The 26,588-nt window shown below is 37.1% G+C and overlaps 1 protein-coding gene across 6 annotated transcripts in view; it reads right to left on the bottom strand.

Moving 5' to 3' along the window:
* DOCK4 (dedicator of cytokinesis 4) overlaps positions 1–26,588 on the bottom strand; it is a 246,908-nt gene that overhangs the window by 111,346 nt on the left and 108,974 nt on the right. For all 6 annotated transcript variants that reach the window (XM_040651775.2, XM_004937544.4, XM_004937546.5 and 3 more), the window contains exons 9-12: positions 18,873–18,954; positions 18,226–18,286; positions 16,244–16,376; positions 14,644–14,732 (exon numbers count right to left, since the gene is read on the bottom strand). In XM_040651775.2, the coding sequence (XP_040507709.1) occupies positions 14,644–14,732; positions 16,244–16,376; positions 18,226–18,286; positions 18,873–18,954 (365 nt within the window). The remainder of the gene's footprint in view (positions 1–14,643; positions 14,733–16,243; positions 16,377–18,225; positions 18,287–18,872; positions 18,955–26,588) is intronic.

The following is a 26,588-nucleotide window of genomic DNA, read 5'->3' as shown; positions in this document are numbered from 1 at the left end:
CAAGAATCTAGGAAGAGTAACTTCACCTATCATATCTGCAGCATGCAAAATCACTGCAGAGACAGCTAAAATTAGCAAAAACAACAGGAATGTCTTATGGTTATTTCAAAAGTAATCACCAAGACAAGTGTCAGGATACAGCTTGTAGAGATTAATCTTCCCTGACCTTCAACATTACCACAGCATATCACGTGTCAACAGACAGATCAAGGGGAAGATAAAACTCTTCACATACACTCAACAACTGAAGATAAAGAGAAATCTCAGTCAAGTCATAATTAAATTCAGATTAAGCTTAAGTAAATAGCATCCACACACAAACTGAACAACAAGGTCATCAGTCCTTTGGGCTTTGGAAGAAAATTTCCCTACAAGCATGTTATATTTAAATGAATGAATTTTCTTTAAGTCTGATGGTTCTAAATCACAGCCTGAAAAATCAACCTTAAGTATTGCTAAAGGTTAAATAGATCTTAGTAGGAGATGCATTCAGTTAAGCATATTTGGTTTTAAGGACTAAATTTAATACTATTAACATTAATCATCTCAGTAATGGTAATTTGTTCTGTGATAACCACTTAAATTTAGGAAATAGTAATAATTATTATTAGTGTAAATCAGAAAATAAATCACACAGTGGTCAGATTATGGTACAAGAGCCTTCTACGTCCTTTCCCTGTTGGTAAGAGGTTGCAGAGGCAAAATCCAGACACTCTTAGAGCAGGTGAAAAGTTTTTCATTGCTGGATGGGAAAAGCTAGGTTGGATCTGTTGAACAGTTAGAAATACTGATACTTAGCCCACTGCCAATCTTGTTCCTTCTATATTTTAAGATGCTGTTACACATACGTATGTATATTCATCACCTCTTGTGTATATTCATACCCCCATATACCTCTGCTTCACTGTTTCCTTAGAAACCTAAAGAAAAACATTTTCACTGCCCCAGATCACATAAACAACAACGTTAATCAGATACTGCACTCTGGAGTTGTATAAAGTGACTATGTTTTCTAAACACCAAGTTCAAGACCTCAAAACCAATTAGCACTACATTTTTGTATATTTTTGTCTACAGATTTCACAGATTTCCATGAATAATTTTGTTTAGGTAAAACCCAAGATAAATATCAAAAAAGCTCATCAGTGGCAGAATAGTTTTAACTTGAGAAATATGCTGTCTGTCAAGAATTTGAAGCACTTGTTCATGCATGGGCAGAATGGTATTAGAGCTCTGCTTTTCACAGTATTCATTATTCATAAATGAAAGGTCATCTGCTTATGTCCAAAAGTTTCAAGAAAATCTCCCAGTGAACACACTTAGAACACATTCTAGACATTTTACCTAAAGTTTAAATATATCTTTTTGATAAAAAAAAAAAATTGTATGCATCTCCTAACTCTTAAGAATAATGAAGAACATTGGATTAAAGATAAAGTTACTTAATGGCAATGTTACATGTTGTAAACATCCCCATACTCCACTAAGAAAGAGTACAACTACACCAGAATGGAAGCAGAGCAAGGATGCTCAGGGCAGGAAACCTGAAGAACCCCTGAAGAACAAGGTTTCAAGTTAACAACTGTGTTACTGAGGATCCAACTTCCAAATGAAAAGGGAATTGGCAAGAGCAGAAGAACTGATACATCTGATAAAGATGCTGAAATCAGGAGCATCAACGCCATAATCAATGAAATATGGATATTTAGCCCTGCTGAAAAAGCCCTTGGGGTACTGGTGGAGGGGAAGCTGGACATGAGCCAGCAAGGTGCCCTCACAGAACAGAAAGCAAACTGTATTCTGGGCTGCAACAAAAGAAGTGTGGTCATCAGGGCGAGGGAGGTGATCCTGCCCCTCTGCTCTGTGCTAGTGAGACCTCACTGGGAATACCGCATCCAGGTATGGAGTCCTCAGTACAGGAGAGAGAAAAATAAATAGCATGCTGTATATGAAAAGCCAGAAACTCATTACTCCTAACAATAGCAGTCTAACCAAGGAGTCCAGTTACAATGATACTAAAGTACTTAAAATTAAATACTGCTACAGTGACATATTTAAATACAAACTTTCCAATATATACGCCATGGGCAGTACTTTCAAGTCTCAGGTATCATTGTATTGTATCATTGTACATCTTTACTCTCATGTGTTCCATTTCAATTGATTACAGAGAACCAATTCTATGCATAGTAACTACATGTTATAGTTATCTATTACATAGGTTGCCCTGAAAGTAATGCCTCCATTTTATTTCCATGGAAACTATAACAGATAGAAAGATCACAATAACATTAATTGATAAAGAATATTCTCAGTTACAAAACACTCTTCTTCAACATAGCCACCACTATTTGCTATGCATTTTTGCCAGTGATGAACAAAAGCCTACATGCCATGCTTACAAACATTTGCACTAGCAGAGGTGAACCACTGAAACTGTCACCACTAGCTGCAAAGCACCACCCACTGTGTCACTGTGCTCACATCCACTCTTTGGTCTCCATAAATGTTAAGCAAGCATCGATGAACGTGAATGAATACAATTTTTTCCACGTGTAGGAATTCAGTGACACACCTTTGCTTTATATGCACACTCCCATGTCAGCCACCATTCTGTCATTGCCCCTCTGCTGCCATCTGTCGCACAGCAACTAAATGCAATGGGGTACTGGCAGGAAGGTTCAACCTTTACTGCCATACCATCGCCATCTCTTCTGACATCGTAGGCTGACATAATAAAATAGGTGGGCCAATATAATAAAATAAAATACTTTCACAGTAGCCCTCATAGAGCATTCATATCAACGTGTGTTGCATCACAGAGCTGAACAAAGCCAAGCAAGAGCTAAAATAAAGTAGCTGTAATTTACTGCTTTGTCATTAGATAAATGCTATTAGGAGGCAAAACAAAGCTACAGGCAGGCCAAGACAAGCCAGAGAGGTCCTGAGTACTGTCAGCTCAACACAAAAACTGTGGTAAGGTACATGTAATACCAAGTCCATACTCATGGGTTTGTAAAGACACCACTTGCCAAAAGTACCTACACATCCATCGTAACTGAGGAAACATGCCTGAATAAAAGTCCTGAGAAAGGGGTACTTTGCAAAGATAAAATAATTCACATTTTACAAGGATCATTTAACGTTTGACAAGTTTCCATGCTTATTATAAATAAGGCTACCTGACTATAAATTAGAACTAAGATCATTTACATTATACAGACACAACACAGAGCCATTCAGATTTTATTAGGCTGCACATTCAATTGAAGTGAAGAAGGAATCCCTCAGACACAATGAGAAACAAAGAGAAATAAAGGGGAGCCAATTTGTTCGAAGACACCACCTTTCTCACCAAGATGTAACCAGAATTTTGTGCAACACTGTAATGGCCAGAAAGTCACTGAATTCAATTTGCAAGTAATTATAGCTATCTCTATGGAGAAGAAGGGAAAGTGGAAGATAAGATTACTGCTCTGAGAAAGGAAGGTTTAATCACCAGTCAGCAATAAGACGGGGTCAAACAGAAGTAGGCTTCCAATTTGGTCAGCATCTAATCTGGGGAGATGGAGAAGATACTCAAACAAAAGAAACGCAATGAAGGAATTAGAGATATTCTTTTTGTATGATAGAAAGATAAATCGTTAACTTTTCTCCTATGAAAAAATGAACTCCTATCATATAACAAAATGAATACAATTTATTTTTAATTAATTCCACTCTGATGATGTATGTGAATGCTAGTTTAATGGAGGAAATTAGGTGAGCAAGAACAATACAATTATCAGCCAAATCTAAAGAGTTCAGTTTCAAAAAATATATAAATAAATACTATTAGACTATTTGTTCAGGAACAGTTGTGCATGGACAAAGCAAAACAGAGAACTGTAAGATGCCACCATATAAAGCATCTGATGGTAGCTGATAGCAGCGTTTAACAGCCCTAGAATCTCTCCAAAACTACATATTTCCTATTTCTAGAACATTTGTAGCTAAAACATAAAATGAAAATGATGATCCAGTGTCTAAATGACTGGCATATTTTCTTTAATGAGAGGTATAGTCTAGTTCCGTCCCCTCAGACAAAACTTTAATCACCTTCAATTATATTTCAATGGTAATTAAAATCTATTGTGTTAGCTATCATTCTTTATTTACTTCTGTTTTTAAAATATTACTACAAAGCTTTGTGTGCTGCTGCTAACAGATTTGCTTTTACATCTTTTGCAAGCACAAGAGATTTCTCACAATTAACTTGTACCATAGACGATTTTTATCATTCAGATGATAGACAATACAGAAATCGACAAGCTGCTGAATAAGCATTTTGTATTCCTGTTAGATATGTGATTTTAACTTAAGACAGATTTTATACTGCATTATTGATTTCTGCATTTAGTTATGACAAAAGGCAACTGTTTATTATGCTTACATACTCATTTGCATTTGAGCTTCTGGGGGAGGGGAAAGCATTTATATTCAGCTTCTATCTACTCGCAGCAAAGCATCCTCGATTATATTAAGGAGAAAATGCCTAGCAGCTGCTCAGGAAGCCAACAGAAAAACAAAACAAAAGAAAAAAAAATACCAACAGAACAATAAAGTCAAAAATCAGACAGAATACTATTCAGCAGTGTTTGTATTTTAAGAAAGGCAATGAAATAAAGCATCTGTTCAAATCAAGCTGCCTAACAGTGTTAAAAGTACTCAGAAAGCGTACAGGTGTTCACATTTCTGGTAATATTTAAACTATCTGAATTATAACTGCAAAGATCAAACCGGTAGATTTCTGTATTATAACAGGAAAACAAAATTAATTATTAATTCAATGTAATTTAGGTGAAATAATTGTCTAAATCTCATATTTGGTGACAGTAAAATCTCTGTAGTAAATCCCACAAATTACAGTCTGGGAACAAGCAGAAAAAGAGAGGTAAATTCAATCTCCACCAGCCTTGTTACAGTTACTCTGAATGAACTAAAAAATGCCTAATTAATTTTGGTACTTGCATTCCAATTATGTCGTTTCAAATAAAGAAACAGACAACATTTAACTGAAACCTATAGAAAGTGTTAAAAACAAATCCTCACAACCAAAAAAGGCCCAGGTAATGTTAGTAATGACTTTGTAACTATAACCACTGGAGGAGATAAAATCTTGTGCCTGTGTTTCATTAATTTCATCATTTAAAGCTGTCTTAAGACTTCTTATTCTTTCAGTAGATAAACTTAAGGAAGTCAAAGATGGTATTTATTAGTAACAAGAAGAAACTTCCAAAAGCAAGCTTTTGGAAAAGTTTTTGTCCAACAATACAGTTTAAATTTAATACTTCCAAGGTGTTCATCTTCAGCAAAGTCTATAAGTCATAGTCATGCTATGTGAATCACAGAACTGAAGGAGTTGGAAGGGACCTCAAAAGACCATCAAGTCCAACCCCCCTGCTAAAGCAGGTTCCCTACAACAGGTTGCATAAGTAGGCATCCAAATGGGTCTTGAATATCTCCATAGAAGACTTTACAACCTCCTTGGGAAACCTGTTCCTGCACTCTGTCACCCTTACTATAAAGTTCTTCCACATAGAATCATAGAATCGCTCAGGTTGGAAAAGACCTTAAAGATCATCAAGTCCAACCACGACCTAACCATACTACCCTAACTCTAACAACCCTCTGCTAAATCACCACATCCAAGCAGTTTTTAAACACATCCAGGGATGGTGACTCAACCACCTCCCTCCAGTGCTTAACAACCCTTTCTGTAAAGAAGTGTTTCCTGACATCCAAACTTAACTTACCCTGGCACAACTTGAGGCCATTTCCCCTTGTCCTGTCACCTGTCACCAGTGAGAAGAGACCAACCCTGCTCTTGCTGTAAGCACCTTTCAGGTAATGGAAGAGAGCAATAACGTCTCCCCTCAGCCTCCTCTTCCCCAGACTAAAGAGCCCCAGTTCCTTCAGTTGCTCCTCATAGGGCATATTCTCCAAGCCCTTCACAAGCCTTGTTGCCCTTCTTTGGACCTGCTCCAGAACCTTGATGTCCCTTCTGTACTGACATGCCCAAAACTGAACACAGTACTTGAGGTGAGGCCTCACGTTTGTATGGAACTTCCTATGATCAATTTTAGGCCGCTGCTCCTTGTCCTATCACTATACACCACTGAGAAGAGCCTGGGCTCATCCATTTGCCTCCAATCTTCCTTTAGATACTTAGGAAGGATGCTTATGGGTCATAACACCAAAAAAAATATCTTGAATCTGACTTTTGTTTTATTTTTGGTAAAGCTAGAACCTTCACTGACAACAAGACAAGCTCAGACTGTCATATAAACATACAAATTTATATCTGACTGATTTATGAGTGTGACACCTTCAAGGATCAATGTATTTTCCCAAAACTTCTGCAGTTAACACTATATGCTAGACTAGGTAACAGATACTGGTTACACTTTAATTTGGAAGAAGGAGTTTAATATTCAATTCAAATTTTTGTCTAAAAACCTTCGTTAAAACTGGCTTTTCATTACTTCATAGCTGTTATTCAAGCCTAAATGAGCTTGAGGAACAACTTGAGTAAATTCTCTATACATTTAATCTTTCAGCTTTAGCATTTGTTAAGAACAAAACTGAATGCCTTAATTCATTATGTACTTACAGTGAAGCACATACAACTGCAGTTCTTATTTTAAATGTATTTCAAATATCAGCCTTCAGTGACAACTAATTGTTAAACACATCACAAGAGAATACATGGTCTCCTTCTCACAAAATGTAACAAAAGATTAAAACTGGCAAATTAATAGATTGTCATAGAAGTAAGTAATTAAATAAATACATTTGCTTTGAAATGTTAGCTATGTGTAGCTACAGAAAACATTTCAGAGAACTGATGACACATATGGACACCCTGCAGAGAAGAGACAAACACTGCTCTCAGCTGAGCACAAATCATAGAATTATAGAATTGGTTGAGTTGGAAGAGACCCTTAAAGGTCATTTAGTCCAACTCCCCTGTAATGAACTGGGACACCTACAACTACATCAGGTTGCTCAGAGCCTGATCAAGCCTGATCTTGAACATCTTCGGGGATGGAGCACCTACCACTAATCTAGGCAACCTGTTTCAGAGCTTCACTACTTTTATTGTAAAAACCATTTTCTCTACATACAGTCTAAATCTCTCCTCTTTTAATTTGAAACCATTTCCCCCTGTCCTTTCATGACAGACCCTAATAAGTATAGTCTGTCCCCTTCCTATATTTCCGTTTAGATACTGACAGGCCTTTAGATACTAAAGATGCAGACTGAAGCTGAACGTGATGAATCATAAGCTCAAGAGTTACCTAGTTGTCTATTTCATTCTTTTTCTCCTCTTATAAGCACATCATCAATCCTGCCCTCATTCTTCTTCATTTCCCTCCCTTCCTCTTTCCACCATGAGCCCAGACTTCCTCCCTATGACTAACAGCAATAGCAGCTTCCAGAAGCACATTAACACACTGTTTCTCTCCCATCACTCACACTAATTCAGGGGAAGGTTTCCTTGAAACAACTCCAAGTGGGCTAATGCTGTGAGCTGCTGGGGTACTGTTGTGCTGAAAAATAGAATCACCAAGGTTGGAAAAGACCTCCAAGATCATCCAGTCCAATCATCCTCCTACCACCAATATTCTGTCACTAAACCATGCCCTCAGTACAACATCTAGACATTTCTTGAATACCTCCAGGGACACACTACATCTTGTATCCAAAAAAATACTGTGTTGAGTTGTAACCATATTGTCCATATAAATATATGTTCCATAAACTCTTACACTGAGCAACCAATTCCTTTCTGTACTTGATCTCTTGTAGGTTTTCATCATAAAAAGTGGGGAAAAATGATGCTCCTCATGAAGCCTCCACAGTTTCAGCACTAGAAGGTAAAGTGTGCTCACTTTACTGGAAGGTAAAGCCAAAGCTCACCTTTTGCGAAACAGAAGATGAAACAGCCAAAGTATACTGCCTTCTACCTGCTTCTTTAATATCTCGGAGTTTGATAGTAACCATGGAGAAAAGATATTATTAGGTTGTCAAGAGGCTGCTGAAAGCTGAAAGGTGTGGGAAGACGTAGACTGTCCCTGAGCACATACTCCTGTTTCTACTCAAATGCCCCCACTGCCACACTTGTATCAGAGCTTGCATCTTGCCAGATGGGCTCATGCACTGACACTGTCTTCCTCATGCACTGAGACTGTCTATCCAAGTCTTATGTGAACACTGAGATAACCTGAGTTTCAGTACAAACCAGCGTTACACTTGGGAAAGCAAATATGTGAGGTGACGATAGTTCCCCAAAACTAGGTGGTTTACTTTATGAAACTTACTTTGGTCTGGCTGAATACAAATGATAGCAGTGTAACAAAACTCACCTTTAATGAGCCATCTCCCTGAACTTCAAAAGAGATTCCACAAAGACAGAAGCTAGTTTTTCTTTGAGTTGGGCCAGACCACAAAACCTTTAGATGAGACGCCTGCAGATTTTTGCAGATGTACCACAGGAACAAGTTTCAATTTATTAGTGACAGTAAACTATGTATTTGTAGAACATAACCGTGCATTTTTCTCTTTTAAGGAAAAAGCATTTAAGTTTATGGCTGTCATGCTAAGGATAGTCTTTTACAAATCAAACCACAACCTGGATCTGTCTTCAGAACAGCCTCCCCACTGAGATATTGCTTCTGCTGTATTTAAAATAAATATTTCTTTGCCTCCTATGAGATACTATACAGTCATTTCTGATTTTATTGTTTTTATGATCTGAACGATATGCAAGAGGGCATGATTTATGTAGTTTTATCAAGAACTCTATTTTGACATGTAATGCAACAGAAGAAAAAATAAAACTCGCCATCATATTGAAAATAAAAAACAAATGGGAAAAAAAAAACCCACACTCATGACAGGAATGATAAGAGAAAATCCACTATTTTCAGTGCACCTCCTCTAAAGTTTAAGGCCCTCCCATCAATTAAAACTAATGTGTATTTAGCAGTGTTGTCAATGGAGTTGCAATGCAGTTTGGCATTGCTACCACTATACTGCACTCAATAAATATGCAACTAGGTTCTAGGTTACATCATCCTTCTCTTATTCATCAGAGCATTCCAAGATAACAGCACAGGAAAAGATCTTCCCATTACATTTATTATTTCTGTGGATGCACATAAGAGTCTAAATCTGCAGCAGCTAGATATGTATTTTAAAATTCTTACACCAGTACTTTAATTGCTGTAGGATCTGAACGGATTTTCACCTTCTTTGTTGTAGCAAGTGAAAAGCACGTGTGTCCTTGCCTTATCTCTTCAGAATTACTACATCAGGGTCATGCAGCTTTTTCAAGACTTGCTATAAAGGAATCTAAATTGGCATTTACAGAGGAGCTTACACATGAAAACATCAGGAACCTCAAGTAAAAAGTTGTGCGAGAAGGAATGTCTTGGATCCCTCTGAAGGAAAACAAAGCAATCTGGTCTGTTTTTTCTAAGGAGAAGGGAGGAAGAAGTTGCTAGTGTATTTTTAATAATTTTTAAGATGCTTTTTGTAAGATAATTCATTAGGGAGAAAATTCTCATGTAACAGAAGGCCAGGGCTTAAATCTCTCCTCCCTAGGATTTGCTATGACAACATGAATATAGATCACACTTATGGAAAATCATGCAATATTCTGCATGCTTTACAGCCATTTTTACTTCCCCTGTGGTATAATGAATATTTTCTGATCTTATACAAATCTGAAGAGTTGCTGCAGGGAAGTCTGAGAAGTCAAGTGATTAGCATTCTCATCTGGGACATGCGAGACAGACTGAAAATCCTTTTCCAAGTCAGAGTCTGAACCAAGACATTTTCTTTCTCTGAAGAACATCTCAAACACTGGAGCAAATTATTTTTATGGAAAAGTAAGTGAATAATTATATATTTCTTGAAGTAACACGAGCACACGAGCCACAGCAATCAGCTCCAGCATTTTTTCCTACCCAGTTCTCAGGCAGCTACATCCAGACCACACATACCCTGATGGAGCAAGTATCGTGGATGTGCCCAAACAACTGCTCTCAGCTTCAAGAAGTGGCAGAAATAACACATTTTTAGGTGTCTATGGGAAGAGAACTTGTACTTGAGGAACTTTTGAGATGTTGATGGTGTTTAAGTAGGGATTACATTAAGAATGATCACTGTTTAAATGGGTGGTTTCTTCAGGCAAAACATCCATATTCAGATCCCAAAGGACTACTCTACTCAAGGACATTCATTCCATCATGGTATGCTGTATTTAATAAATTATACTTCAAGAGTATAAAGAACTGGATAAAAAATGTGGTAGCGTAGGCAAGAATATAAGGTTATGCATGATAAACTGTTACTAAAAAGAAAGAGAAGAAATACATGACTTTGCATAACCATGAAAACCAGAGTTGCACTCGCTGATTTTTATTTATGTATTAATGTATAAAAAAAAATATTCAGTGACAACCAGATTTGGCCTTGTTCTCTTACCCCTTGTCCTAAAATGCACTTTAAATTCAACAGGTTCACTCACACACAGTAATTCTGTATGCAAATGAAGCAGTTATTATATGATCAATAACAGTTTACAAGGCACTTTGCACATTAGTTCCTCATTTATTAAAGAGAAAAGCAGCCCACATCCAGTACTACTTATTTACTAAAGACCTAAGGTCCAGAATATAGTTTCACAGCCACACAGTCAGAGAATAACATCTGCTACCATGACCTACACTGCAAATCCTAAAAACAAATTACATTTGACAAAATCCCAAGTTTCACTGTGAAAACAAGATCTTAGGCTAGGCTCCACTACCTAAAATATACTATAACTTATGATTATGCTATCACAGGCATTGAATGTTTAATTTATCTGAACTTACACTTTCCTTTTGGAACTTTTATTTCAGAATTAAAAACTAGTTTTTATTTATTTATTTTATTTTTTACAGTTTACCACAGTTTTTGCATTCTGAAATTCAGACAACTAAAATAAGAACACAATAAATACGCAGTAAAGTGACATGAAGTAAACAAATACGTTTACTTATTGCAGCCTCAGCATAGCAGCTGCATGAACTGGAACTGCCCAGATTTGAATGAACTAATGAAGGAAACAGCAAAAAGGAGATAAAGGACAATTTGATACGGTTTGAGATAAGCAAGGAACTGTTTTCTGTATCTGCACTATACATTTCACTCCTTTTTGGCCCTACAGATTGGATAAATTCAAATGTGGTATTTTCAATGCAAGATTGGAGTAATTGTGTGTGAACTTTTAATAGGAATATTCATTTTCCACACATTTTTGCCCTGAAAAGCAAAGTAATGAGTCCTTAATAGTTTTGTCTTTATTTGGCCCTTGCTTTTAATGTAGATTCAAGCTGAGAATAAGATTCACTAAGATTCTGCACAAGAAGTAAAAATTGTCGTGAATTAAAGTAGAAAAAAAGCACTTTTTGGGTGGTGGGATTTTGAATGTTAAATAGAAAAGCTATAGCATGACAAGTTGTTTTTTACATGTAAGACAAGTACAGTTTGGGTTTGTTTTCAGTTTTTTCCAGAAAACTGGAAGACATTTTTTTGCTGAGGAATAGTATGAATTTTCACATATAACTATTTCAGCAGTGAGAGACAGTCACTTCTGGAGACTAAAACTGTATGTGAAAATATGCTGAGCTGAAAGAAACTGTACAGGACAAAAACTTAAGAGGAAGTAAGCACAGAACATAGATAACAGTCTGATGAATTTTTGCCCTTGTGTGTTGATTGCATTTCAGTTCTTAAGTCTTTTTAAAGTGACTTTAAAAAGTCAAATGTTCAAGCTCTCCTAAGTTTGACTTATACCTACAATGGATCTTGAGACAGTAAAAAAACTGTGTGTCCTGTAATCAAAGATTTACTCTTTTCTCCCCCTTTTTCACAAATATAAGATAGCAGACAAGTCTAGTAGGCCTTCACAACCAGTCATTCAAAACTACTACAGACAAAGAAGGCAAAGGGAAAATACATACTAGTGTAACAACAACATTTTCCATGAGGTGTCAGCAGAAGTATCTGAACATATTGCTAAAGTGTGTTTTCAGGCTTCTAAGCAGTCACAAAGGAACAAGCTTCACATTTGTGATGTAAATAACCTTTCATAGTTTGTGTTTTAGTCTCTCAGCACTCAAAGTGGCACTACTACTTGCATCCTCTTTCCCAGTCCAGCCTCCACATGTGCTCCTCTCTCTTGCCTCCCTCTCCAGACAGCCCTTTATCAAAACGTAGCTGGTATGAAATGTGTTAGCTTCGTTTTCCAGCACTTGCAATCTGGAAAAAAGTCAAGTCCCACATGTCTTTTATGTTGATAGTCACTTAATTAAGAAAATTTAAATTTATTGAAAGTCTCCAAGGACAAAGGGTATTTAACTATAAACTTCTATTTCATGAGAATGAGAATCACAGAACGGCTTGTGTTGGAAGGAATCTTACAGACCATCTAATTCCAACTCCCTGCCATGGGCAGGGCTGCCACTTACCAAATCAAGCTGCCCAGGACCCCATCCAACCTGGCCTTGAACACCTCCAGGGTTGAGGCATCCACAGCTCCTCTGGGCAGCCTGTGCCAGTGCCTCACCACCCTCTGAGTAAAGAATTTCCTCCTAACATCTAATCTAAATCTCTCCTCTCTTAGTTTCAAATCATCCCCTCTTGTCCTATCACTATCAGACCATGTAAAAAGTTGTTCTCCCCACTGCTTATAAGCTCTCTTTACAATTGGCAGGCAGCAATGAGGTCTCCCTGAAGTCTTCTCCAAACTGAACAAACCCAGCTCCCTCAGCCTGTCTTCGCAGGAGAGGTACTCCCGCTCTCTGATCATTTTTGTGGCCCCCCTCTGAACTCAGACAGCTCTCATTCTTGTACTGGCGTTCCCCAGTCTGGACGCAGTACTCCAGATGGGGTCTCACAAGGGCAGAGTAGAGGTGGACAATCACTTCCATCTCCCTACTAACTACCCCTCTTTTTGATGCAGCCCAAGATAAAGTTGGCTTTCTGGGCTGGAAGTACACACTGGCCTTATAACTTGAATCATGCCACTGCCAACAAGAATCACTTAGAAGCATACAGCATGCCACTTTATACTACTTTAACTGCCTATTCAGAAATTAGCAATTCTTTTTTTTTTTTTTTTTCAAGTGAGGACATAAATGGACAAGTTAAATGTTTCATAGCAATATTTACACAGAAAACCTCATTTATAAACAACAAGCCACCTTTTGCAAACCATGAAATTTGCATTAATGCCAGAAGCAATGCAGCTATTTAGAAACCAAAATGCACGCATTCTTTATCACACATATTGGTTTTTCCATCTTATATTCAGGAAAGGTATTTGTACAGGTCTTGAATTATGTATTTTTAAAATGTTCCATAGCTTTGCAAGTTGAGTCAAAAGGTATGCTCCAATGTTCTAAAAATTCAAAATATCACCTTTATCTCTAGACTGACTGTGCAGAAAAGACTTTTTATTATTTTTAACAGTAAATAAAGCTATCAATTTCTAGTAATGTGATTTTACATTTTTACTATATCATTTTAATAATTGTAGTCCAGCAAGATGCTCTACATTCTAAACCTTAAATATATGCATGCATGTGGCTAGACTCTAGAAAAATAGAAATAATAAAATAATAGGATTAGATTGATTAAATATATAATTTCAGTCTTGATAAATATCAGGAGCTTTTATGTGCTTCTTAGACATCCGCTAAAGACTGCTGAATATATATTTGTGAGATAAACATTATGCTTTAAATCAAGTCAAAAGAGCACGAGGTTTACTACATGGGATTATAACTACAATGCAACTTAGAAAATTGAATTCATTTGAGATTTTTCCATATTCATATTTCAAATAATATATGTTTCACTGGAGCAAAATAGTATTTGAATAGAAGCACAACAGATTTGTAAGCTTCCATTTCAGGTTTCCCTTCAGGTTTGACCGTTTTCCTGGACAACAGCACTACAAAAAAGTTAACAAACTGGCATTCCAAAAACCGAAAAGAAGCAAATCCAGCATCTCCTTTGCTTTAAGCCACCATCTGACACTAGCAAAGGTCAGTCATCACCCAATTCCTAAGTTTTCCAGTTGAATTTACTTTGATGACACTTGGTGACAGACAAGTAAATATGGAAGGCTACTGGTAAGTCCCTGAATATCAAACTGCATCTTGCTCTGTTGGACAGTAGAAATGCAGAAAGCATTGGCTCTGCAGACAGGTCTGTGGGACCTAGTTAATTTTTTGATATTTTATGTATGTAAAGTGGAAGCATAAATCATCAAACAATGCACATCAATACTTTGATCGGCCCCACGCGTGAACAGAGTTCCACAGCAAATTGTAGCTCTTCAGCAAAGAGCAAATTTATTTTACTAATTTCTTGAAGAAATTTCCATGATTTTTTTTTAAATGTGCATACAAAATGCAATAGCACATATTTTCACCTAATACGAGTATTTTTCTGAATATGAAATACTATTTCTTTCATAGACATTAGATTTTCTAAAATAGAGCCACTTCATTTGTAAATGAAAACATAAAAAACATTACTCACCTGCATTGGAGCCAGTCAAGTTGTAACGTGCATTCAGCTTTTTAATGATATTTTCATGGATCTGATACCAGTCGCTCTCTGTGTTGCACCTACAAAAATGATAACTTCTTTAACTATGAAATGGGAACACAAGATTTTCAGACCAGTTTCACCACACACCTCTACGCAAGTCCTTTCCTGTTCACAAAACTAATTCAGTGGGAGCAAATAAAGCCCCGTGAAATTGCTTGGATCAAGGGAAAGAGTGAGAGCAGTCTTACAATTTGAGGAATGTCTCATGGAAATATCTGCTTCTTGTGGAAAAGGACAGGAGAACAACAGGAGCAGTTATGCTCTGGAACTCATCATGAACGAGTTCATCATCTATAGATCTATCTTTCAGTTCCAAAATACACAGAATATCTGTCCCACAGCGCTCAGGAAGACACATGGTACTCAGAGCTTGTCTTAGACAAAGATCTGTGCTGTACACTTTGAAGTTATTTAAAATGGAATATGATCTTCAAGAGACAGTCAGCTAAAGAGCAAATTATATCTCAGTACGTATTTGGAAAGTAGCGCCTTTTCCATGAAGAAAAATAGGCCACGTTGAAAAGTGAACGGCTTAGATGTGACCTGGTGTTACTAAATCTGCTTTTCAATAATGTTTCTTCTTCTTTCCTTCTTTTTCTTATTTTTTTTTTCCTGTTATTTTAAAAACAATCAGGGAAATTTAGAAAGTAGAATATAATAGGCATATATATAAACCTAACAATTTGTTATCCAACAGAGAACACTTATTTGACTTCAATACCCTGGGAGTTCTAATAAGAGCCAGCACACATTTTCACTGTCACACCAGATTGTTTTTCTGCAGCATCATCTCCAGCAGCTCTAATTCAGCACAGTAGGAGTAGAGAGAAGAAGAGAAAGGCTGCCTAAAAGCCTTCCATGTCTTCAACATTTGAGCGTAAACCCTGGGAGAGGCAGAACTTCCTCATGCACTTAACAAAATGCTTCCCAGGTTTATGTACGTACAATAGGCCACTGCACAAAACAGCTCTTACTATAATCTCTCAGATCAAGATCAGCAGGAAATTACATGCAGTATGTTGCTAGAACAGAAACATGAACTTTCTTCCAAATACTGTCAAACTCCAGTTTCACTAACCACTCATTTTAAGATCTATTTCTGATTTTTCATTCTCCAGCATCAAATGCCTCTTACACTATTTCCATTAAACAATTGCTTACCTATCTTGCCTTCTTTTTTCGCTAGTTATAAAGTTACTTCTGCTAGCTGCCTAGGCAGCGCAAGCTGTCTACACAAGCCTTGAAAGCACTTCATGTTGCTTTAAAGTGGAAGCTCTAGAAGCTCTTACAAGGATGTGATAAATGCTGAAACACACAAGGTAGATCTGAAAGGATGCAATCTTCATTTTTAATACTATCCCTTTTTACAAACAGATCTGTAGAACTAGCTAGGATTTCTAAACTGTGAAGAAAAAAAAGAAATTAGCTACTCTACTTTTTTTACTCACACTGCATTTAAAACCATTCTTTTGATGTAAACCTACTGTGAAATAGCTCCGATAGTTATGAAAAAAAAGCCATTCCTTACATGTACACTTTTAAGATGAGGTCATCCTTTGAATCTCCTGCCAGCAAATCCGCAATACTGAGGACCGCACAGCCAAAAGGCCGTCTGTATTGTACGTTGCAGGCATTTTTCTTTTCTCCAGCTCCCATTCGTCCTGACAAACAAAATATACATTTGATGCATAATGTACAAAACTGTCTCCCTTAAAACCACAGAAGAGAGGCAGGGAGCAATCCAGCTCTGCATGGTGACAGCTCTGTGTATGTGATGCCAAGTGTACTCTGCAAATCTAGTCCACCTCTCTCTACACTACATTAGGATAACAAATGGTTCAGGAAACCCATTAATGATGGGGTGATCTCGTAATACCAGAGGTACTGCTCATCCTCTCATGACCTTGGGTCTGCAACTCTTCCTGATACTCAGTGACAGCTCTACTCAAGACAACACCAGATTAAATTTAGCGTTCAGACATGACAGAGTGTCCACCATTTGCTATCCCATAACAATTATTTCACTGTGGTTGTTGCTACTTCTGATTTATATGAGAGGTCTTGTGACTGAGCCACTACAATTTAGATATCAAATGCTTCCTCCATGCAAGCAACTTGCCAGCAGTGGGATAAAACTGCAGAAATCAAGGAGAGATGAAACCCAGGGAGAAAAGATGACAAAGGGCAGGAGAACAAATTATGGTACAGAAATAAGGCAGCCAAGGAAAATGGAGTTGAAACAAAGTATTTTTCTATTTGATTTAAATACAATTCATCAGTCTTCTTGTGGTGTTTCTGATAGATGAAACTGCCCTCTTTCTAACCATTTTATTCAATTATGTTCTGGCAGTTATGTATCTTTCCCACCAAGTCTTAACTTCTGACAAGAAAAGCCTCTGGCTGCACTTACCGCAGGGCAATGCCTCCTCTGTATATTCTATGCATCACAGAAGTTAGAAGAGTAATTGTTCACTTTCACACCACAAAGCATATAAATGTTATTTTAACTTTTTAGCATTTTAGTCATTCGTATACAGACTTGGCTGTGAATATATTTTGTAACTACACAGAAGGGAAAATTCTTTGCCACATTGTTCTTTAAAGCATTTAGTCTCCTCAAATTAACTCATATTACACCAGAATTTACTACACTTTTTCCCAGTCCTTGCCAATAAAAGTGCAACATTTTGATATTCCAATGAAACACTACAACATCATTTAAGTGCAAGGAAAAATTGTCCATCTGAGTTGTAAAACAGCACTTACTCTGTAATAAGTTGTTTCTAAACTCAGCACAAGTTATAACTACCATATTTGAAAACAAAATACCTCACAAGAATAGGAAGACATATTTAGTAGTGCAGTGATGCAGCTAGGGGAGACCATTTACAAAAAAAGAAGTAGATCTAAGAGCTCAGAAGCAGATCCAAAAAATCTTGCTTCAAATCAGCACAATCAGGAGGTTAACTTCTTAAAATACTTACGCAGCATACTTTCTGGCTCTTCAGCTTTGTTTCAGACAACACTATATCTACCTGTATCATTGTGGATTAAAATTATTACATGACATCCTTCACTTAGTTCCTTCTCTTTATAAAGGGATCAGGGAGAAGACAAAATTTATCTGAATTATTTCATCAGATACTGCTTAATTTCTAGGTAAGTTTCCTATGAACAAACGATGCTTGAAAGCACTCTCTTTGTAACGAGAAAGGACTCCCCAGGGACAACTCCATCATTTTAGTCCAGTTCACATATGACACCCTAATTTCATTTTGCAATAGTAACAAATAATACTGTAACAAAACTCATCAGCACAATTGAAAAATAACACAAAAGAATGCTGAGAAATTCAAGGCAATTTTCCCATTAGAAGAGAGGCATTTGCTTCATGAAATTTATACAGAGACTTAGCAAATCTAACAGATCCCAAAGCTGACCCCGAGTGGTTTTCTTCATTGTTATATACCTACAAATGTCAGATTTCTACTCACAGACCAATATACCTACCTATTCGGATAATGTGCACAGTGATATAGATGTCCTTCCTGAGTTCACTGCTACTCAAATCCTGCACAAGATCAGAGCCTCATTATTTCTGCCTCCTGATTAAAACATGATATTTAAAAAGATTTTTATGCATTGCTTTTACTGCCAGTAACGGTGATAAGTGAACAGTGAGGTCATTTATACAGAATTAACAAATTATCCATTTAACATTTCAAATCGGTGGTCATGCACTCAATATGTCTGTCCTAAAATATCATGGGCAAGAATTTGTTGTAAGGCAGCAAAATGGGAGAGGAGGACAGAAAAGACTCAATGTGTGCCTGGAAGACCAATGGTGCTTTTGTGCAACTCCTAATATCTTGAAGTTACGAAGAGCACTGCACAAACCATCTTTTGGGCCTAAAAACTCACAAATAAAAGTCTTAGTTGCAAGGAAAAAGACTGCTATATATAAGTACATGAAGCACATACGTCCACATATTGCCAGAAAACATTCAACTTGGGATTTTAATAATACCCTTTAGCCACCCTTTAGAACTGATACTAATAATAAAGGAGAGTACCACAGAGTCAACTACAGAATAACTTTAACCAAATTTGGTTTTAAATATGCAGCACAAGAAGGATTGAGAATAGGAATAACTCACCACAAAAAGAGAACAGTGTCTTTCGGGCTTTTCTGGACATTTTGGCAAACCGTTTCTATTCAGTCTTAAAAAAAATCGCTCACTGTAAGAAAATAAAAACAACAGATACTTTGAACAACACTACAGTAAAATTAGATCTCATATTGATCTTATTTTTAGATGTAACCTTTGTCAAGATATAAAAGAATGAAATAAATTCTTATTAAAAGGCTGAAACATATCAAGGAAAAAAAAAAGGAAGAGACTAGATAAGAGTGGTTAACCATCTAATAAAATTACTGAAACCTCAATACAAGCTAGAACACTGACTGTAGTTTGAAAAAATGATACTGTATATCCTAGTCCACAGAGTAATAAAATTCTTTTATCCTAGAACTGAAATTAGATGCAAGTGATGTTGTATTGATTCTTGCTAAACAAATGTCAACATTGCCACATTCGTATTCTATCGATATTCTTTTTCAAAGACAGGAAGATAATGCCAGGGGACATTTTTCCTACCTAACTCTACGAAAATCTCATCCTAGACTACACTGATTTTGGCATTCTTATAAGTTCCAGCAGGCAAATTTCATTTTCAGAATTCTGTTTTGCAGTTGGCTGCAGAGTGCTAAGTACTGCATCTCATACAAATAACAACACTGATAGTAGAGAGATGCAGAGAACTCTTATTTTGGAGTAAAAGTGGGCACAAGAACTCACTGAAAAAATAGAAATTACTCTTTGAAAAATTCCCATTTGATAGTAGGTTCATGATGGACAATCCCTAGGAGAATTTGTCATTTCATGCATGGGAAACTTTGGAAAATTCAAGCTTTCCATGATATGGGTAATTTTCTACTAGATACAGCCTCATAGCAAACATAACCATAGCATTTATGCAGTAAGAGACATGCAACGTAGGAAAAAGCAAAGGACTCAGAAATTGTAAGTTCTGCACAAGTGTTATATCTATGTGGCTCAGAAAGTGATGCCTCCTATTTATTTCCATGGAAACTACAATAGATACAAATAATACAACAACACTATTTGATAGAGCAAATTCCCAGCTACAAAGCACTATTTCTCAGCATAGTCACCACCATTAACTACATGTTTTCATCAGCGATGAACAAGAGCCTGCATGCCACGCAAGTGAAAGTCTGCACCAGCAGAGGTGACCCACTGTTTCACTGTTGCTAGGATGGCACTGGTGCTAGGAAAATGTTGCCCATGCAGTCCACCTTTCATCGGTCTGAACAGATGGAAATCAAAAGGTGCCAAATCCAGACTATATGGTGAGTCTGGTAGGACAGTCTCGTCACCAATAATGATGCCAGGAAACTGACACCTTCAGCCTCATATTGGTTCAATAGATCGTAACACGCTTGCGGTGTTCTTTCTGTTCAATACTCCACTGCTGCTACCATTGTTTCCAATGCACTGAAGCCAATATCCAGTTCTGTATACAGTCCCCTGGCCACAATCCACCAATTCACACAGAGAAGCTGACTGGGACACTCCACTTTGTGGTGTGACAGCTGTGCATGGCTTTCCATAACGTGATTTGTCTTTCACATCATCACCACTGCTGAAACACACCATCCACTGCCTCACTGTGCTCACATCCCTTTTCGGTCTCCATAAATGTTCAACAAGTGTTGACGAATGCTAATGGATGCCATTTTTTCCACATGGAGGAATTAAATTCCACACCTTTGCTTCATATGCACTTCCATGTCAGATGCCGTTCTGTCAGACTGCCTCTCTGCTGCCATCTGTCACACAGCAACAGCATGTAACAGAATTCTGGTTTCAAGGTCCAGCCTCTACTGCCATACCACCACCATCTGTCTCTGACACAATAAAATAGGAGGCATTACTTTCGGAGCAGACAGTGTGTTACCCTTCACACTTTCACCCCCAGCCCTGCCTGGCCAGTCCAGTTGAGTCTGGACACCCTGCAATGCTCAAATAAAACAAACAAACAAACAAAATTCCTAAGTGAGATTATTGCAACTAGTTTTCTCTACCCAACTATCCTGTTTATTCCAGAAGCTAAGCATGCCTTACCACTGCTCTCAAAATGCACGAGAAATACGTTGGAGAAGATGCAACACAATATAGACTAATTAAATTTTTATTACACCAGCATTTGCTTTGTACAAAATCTGGATCAATCATTCACAGAATCAGTCGTTCACATTGAAAAAGACCTCAGAAGGCCTCTAAGTCCAACCTCCTGCTCAACACTGCACCAGCCATAAGGTCAGATAGGCTTGCTCAGAGCTCATCCAGTCAGGACTTAAAAATCTCCAGTGATAGAGGCTGACCATCTTGCAGGTACAGGCAGATGTCTGTTAGCCCCCTCCCCAAGCTGACCAAGGCCCACTGCCTCAGCTTGATCCCACAGGACAACCAGCTCAGGGCCTTCTGCTGAATTGCCATCCAGTCATTAACGTCTGTCTTATATGAGAGGACCCAGACTGGCATGGTTTAACCAACACTGCACGGGAGGTAATAATCTCTTCTCTAGATCAGCTGAATACTTTGTTAAATGACCGCCACTTACCCAGGCTGAACCTACAGATACCTGGATTTTTTTCTTGGGAGCATTTAAAAACGTTTGTGTAGTCTTCAGCTGTGTAGATTTTTGGTTTTTTTCATCAGACAACATAAAAGGCAGAACCTAAGAATAGTACAGTTGAACTCAAATACCTCTGAGTGCATGAAATGTTATTTTCTCAGAAACGTTCTTGTTTTATGATACAGCCAACTTCTGCAGCTTTCGTCTCCATGGAAACTTTTAAAGTGAGTTTTAAAGAATGTTTACATGGATATATTTTTTAAGAGAAACAAGTTGGTATTTTGCTGTTGATTTAAAAATGTTATTCAAAAGACTTCTGTCTTTTCACTTACATTTACTTTCTTCTCAATATCAGAAAATACCATAAGAAAGCACAAATCTTTGTTTATGGAATCTCACGCAAAGTCCACTTAGCAAGAACTATTACTTTTATTATCAAAGCAGTTAAAGCTTTAGGACTCATTTTGTTGGATAATGTGCAAAACTAAAGAAAAAAGAAAACAAGCCTCTTTTCCAACAGTAACAATACAGCTTCTGTGCACTGAAACCTGCAGTGCATTTGTATGCATCAATATAATTTTTGGCCAATACAAGGTGATTCTGAATTTCATCGCCTTACCTTCAGTCTCTGGGACTATGTATAAGGAATATATATATATATATATATACACACACACACGTCTTGCTGCATTTTTTTTTGCCTTTAAAGAAACCACTAGAAATGATGGTTTAAAGAAAATGCCGTTTAACAAGAAACTGTATACCAGTGGATAAACTATTGTCATAGTTTACCTATGAACAGGCAAATGCCAAATTTAACTGGGAGTGCTCTCTTTCTTCACTGAAGCATACTTTCTGCAGAAATCAAAAGCACATCCTTTAAAAGCTTCCTACTCACTATCCACTTGGATATGAAATTTGCAAGTGCTGCTTACACTCACAGACCATGAGATTATGATTCACAACACAATTAAAAGCCAAAGACTTTGGTTACATCACAAAGAAATGCACTGATTGCAACAGACATGTAATGGTTATGCTGATCCATTTTTCTCATCTGAATTTGAAATTCTGTTTGACTGAAGCACAGGACATAGCAAAGAAAAAGGCAAATTGAACACAATAAACCCCCCAAAATCTAATCCTTGTTCAGTGCTGCAATGCATTTCAAGCAATAAATAAATAAATAAAAATAAAAAATAGCACCAGTTACAGTTCAGATAAAAACAATTACCTTTGAACATTATCACATAGTAAATGCAGACGTACTTGCAAGATCATGAGAATAAAATAACTTTTTAATAAAATATAGAAAGCATTCATGTTTATAAACAATTCGAAGCCTTTCTATAGAGAAAAATACTTTAGAAAATGGTTGAGGAAAGTAAACAGCCTTTCAAAAGCAAAATAAAGACAGAATTCCCAAGATCTGAAAACTTGGCTTCAAACAGTTGCAAAAGCTCCAGAGGGTGAAATCTAGGGCTAGGATCTTATTTCACAGCAGTTTTCTCAGCAGTCATTTACACATACGTATATACGGCAACCACACACAGCAGAAATCCCAAAGCAGAAATATCTTTCCTTTCTATGAAGATGGTTTGATTTTAGTTTAGATTGCAATGCATTTTTTATGAGCACCAATCTTCACACATAAATATGCTGCACAGATTTAAACTCTGCTGTCTTCCCACTGAAAATAAGGAAATAACTAATGCTGGAGAGATTAATTTAAGAAGGTCAGCAAGGGATTTCTGTACTGTAACTTCCCGTGTATTAGTGAGGCAACAATGTGTTCCAAATCTGCAGGCTTAACACACGAATTTAAAAGAAACACGGCCACAAACTGTTCTATTTTCATAAGCGACCCGTTTCCTCAGTACGAGCAGGAAAATGTTACCAGTCACACGTTAGCAGCCTAGACAGACTGCTTGTTCTATGATTTATAAACACACTATCAAAAAATGAAACAACAACAACCAAGAAAAACAGCCACATGGCATACTCTTGCAGTAAAGCTATGTCATCCAATACTCATAGCTCTCAGCACAACTTCCAGTTCCAACATCTTTGCAAATGGTCTCTCTGTAAATAAAGGTTTTAGTGATTTCTAAACTAAATGCTGAGAGAAAATAAGAGAATATTGATGTGTACTGCACCAGCTTGGGTCTACCAAATTCCAGAACACCATTAGGGGATGCTCACTAAGAACTACAATATGGATCTACTGAGTGTACAGCTAAAGGATCATTGACATCATAAAACCACAATCAGGCACAGAAGGTTGCCCTTTTGCTTAGGGGTGAAATGCAGAGGAAAGTGGTACAACAAGCCACAAGTTACTGAAGTAAATAGACAAAAAAACCTTAAAAGTATATTAACTACAGACAACTGAATGGTAGATGTGCCAACATGACTTTGCAGTACAAGCTGTTCCACAGTAAGTCAGTCCCCGTACTTTAACTCTTTTACATACTTTTGTGAAAACCGTACTCCAATTTCAGGCTGAAAAAGAAGTAGCAATGAGCAAAGAGAGAAAGGAAGAATGAGTATCAGAAAAAAAGATTTCAGCCAATTTCAGATAAAAGCACTAGCACAAACTAAAATAAATCACCACACCAATATTATGATGCTATATTGAAGCTTATCATCACATCTAGATGTGCTGACATGTGGGAAGAACAACAAATATTTTGAACGCCAGCTTTATGCTGAGGAGTCAAATTTTCCCTATGTTAGGAGTTAACGAGAAAGGAAGGAAAAATGAGAGAATAAAGGGAGATTGGAGAGGAGACTGGTGGAAAAGAAAATCTGGTAAATATAAATCAAGCTCCATCTTCCATCTTTTTACTAACAGAAGACAGCCTTAAAAAATCAGTTTTTGCCAACACACTCTATATTGTATTATACTCTATGTATATTTGCAACTGTATAGTTAACTAAAAGGTGGTATTACACATTTCCTGAAAAGATTAACAAGTCACATTGGAAAATGACAATTTATTTATTTATTTTTGTGACGTACCAAGAGAGAGAGGAAGACAATGTGTTTTTAAAAGGCAAAAAGCACAATGGGATCTCTCATCACGTATTTACAACTGAAAACAGAACGCAAGCCAGAAGCCGGAGTAATGGTGAGCTTAGTCTGCCACCAGTGATAAACATTTTGCAGCACAGCATTATCGGCACACAGACCTACAGATCCTTTAAGCTGAATTACAGACTTGATCATTATCCCAGTAGCTGGCTGAGGTAACAGCATGGATACAAGCAGATTTGCTGTATTTTTACCCCAAAGATGGAAATGCAACTTGAAGAGAGCAAGAGGGATTGGTGAAGGTGAAAGAATTTAAGAATATCCCACTCCCTCCAAAAGTCCAAAGCTCCTGTGTACTCATCTTCATTTGAGGGCTTATAAACAGCCACGCTGTGCTGTCTTGTGATGTCTCTGCCTTTTGTCAGTACCCAGGACAACAAGTTCTCGCTAAAATAATCTGTAAGCCCATCAGAATACCTCTGCTGTTAAACATATCTGATGATTACTTAAACTTGTCACAAATACATCACGTGTGGTGCACCTCTACTCTAAAACTTCACTCATTTTCAAACAATAACCTATCATTTAAGCTCCAAATGGTAAAACGCCAGCTACAGAAGAGGTCACCCCTTGCAGTGTTTTCATCACAGCAATTAAAAACAATAATTTCTCCTGTTGCTTTTCAGTTTTTATATTGCAATCAGTATGAGGGTTATTTGTTAATGCCCAAGAGAGACCTACTCCAGATCAAAGGTTTCTCTTGGGTTAGTTTATCTGCTTTAAAATGAGTACATCTATCCAAGAGAATCTCTATATAAGTGAGCAACATTACTCCTGTCACGGCAAGTAGAAGATATCAGAGAATCTTTGAAGCATTTATTTCACTGAAAATGGAATTTCATAAGAGGAACTGAGCTATGTGATGAAACTGCTAATATCTAACACACTTCAACCGGGAATAATTAATCTGTATTTCTTGATTTAAGAGCATATTAAAAATACAATGAAAGAAACAAGTTATGTCTTCCCATAAATACAAAACCTTTAAAGAAATGAGCAAAGAAAGCCTTCCAAAATCTTTTTTTTTTTTTTTTTTTTTTTTTTGCTAGACTACACTTATGCCTGTCTTTGGCAACTCATTCCTACTCCATTCTACCTCACTTATGAAATGTTATCCACAAATGTAGTTTCTCTGCTGGAAATTCTCCCTTACAAATGTTAAAATGTTACAAAAGCTCCCTTATAAGCATTAAGGAGGAAAGTCTGGGCAGTCAGGCCAATGCAAACGGTCTTGATGAAATGCCAGCTCCTCAAAAAACACTTGGAACACTACCCTGAAGCAAGAGGCTATTATTCTCTTACAGATCAGGAATGGTTTGAATTTAAATAGCAATTTATCAAAATTCTCACTAATCACAGCAAATTACAAGGTACTGCATAAAGTTAAATTAATGGAATGATCTATAAAAATAAGTACTATTAAAACATATAGAACGTCTTAAAGCCAGGATTAACCTTTCTGATCACTTGGCAATGAGTGGCAGTAAAGATCTGTAGAACAGACATTTATTACAGAAACCACCAAGGCCAAAATGTTTGGAGGACACAGCTGTGCCAAATATTACTTTTATACACATTCTGCCCGCAACGTAAATCACATCTCCTTATATTGCTGCTGTTGACAAGTAAATAAAACTGACCTACCAAAAGAATGACTTATAAAGGAAAGATATATTTTTGCTATTGATATCTGAGTGCCATGCACACGAGATGCTAAGTTAATGTCACCTTACTTTCTATAAGACACATTGGAGTAATTTTCAACTTAACTGGAATACCATCTGTGGGGAATGGTTACTATAATGCAGGTAATAATATCCAATGCTTTTACCTTCCCTCAAGCAGACCGTTAGAAGGAAAGAAGGCATCCCCCAAAATACCAAGTGGTACAATGGAGGAACATGACAGAGACATAGAAATCTTTGTAAGATACACACCCACCGATTTTGGAATTTCTCATTGGTCAGGATATGTTCCTGTGGAGTTTCTAAATCCCAAACAGACTTTTCAGGTCAAAAGCGAACTCAGGACAAAGAATTAAAAGAAATCCTTGTTT

Source organism: Gallus gallus, chromosome 1, assembly GCF_016699485.2.
Source record: "Gallus gallus isolate bGalGal1 chromosome 1, bGalGal1.mat.broiler.GRCg7b, whole genome shotgun sequence".
Lineage (NCBI taxonomy): Eukaryota > Metazoa > Chordata > Aves > Galliformes > Phasianidae > Gallus > Gallus gallus.
This window is presented reverse-complemented; position numbering and strand designations above follow the sequence as displayed.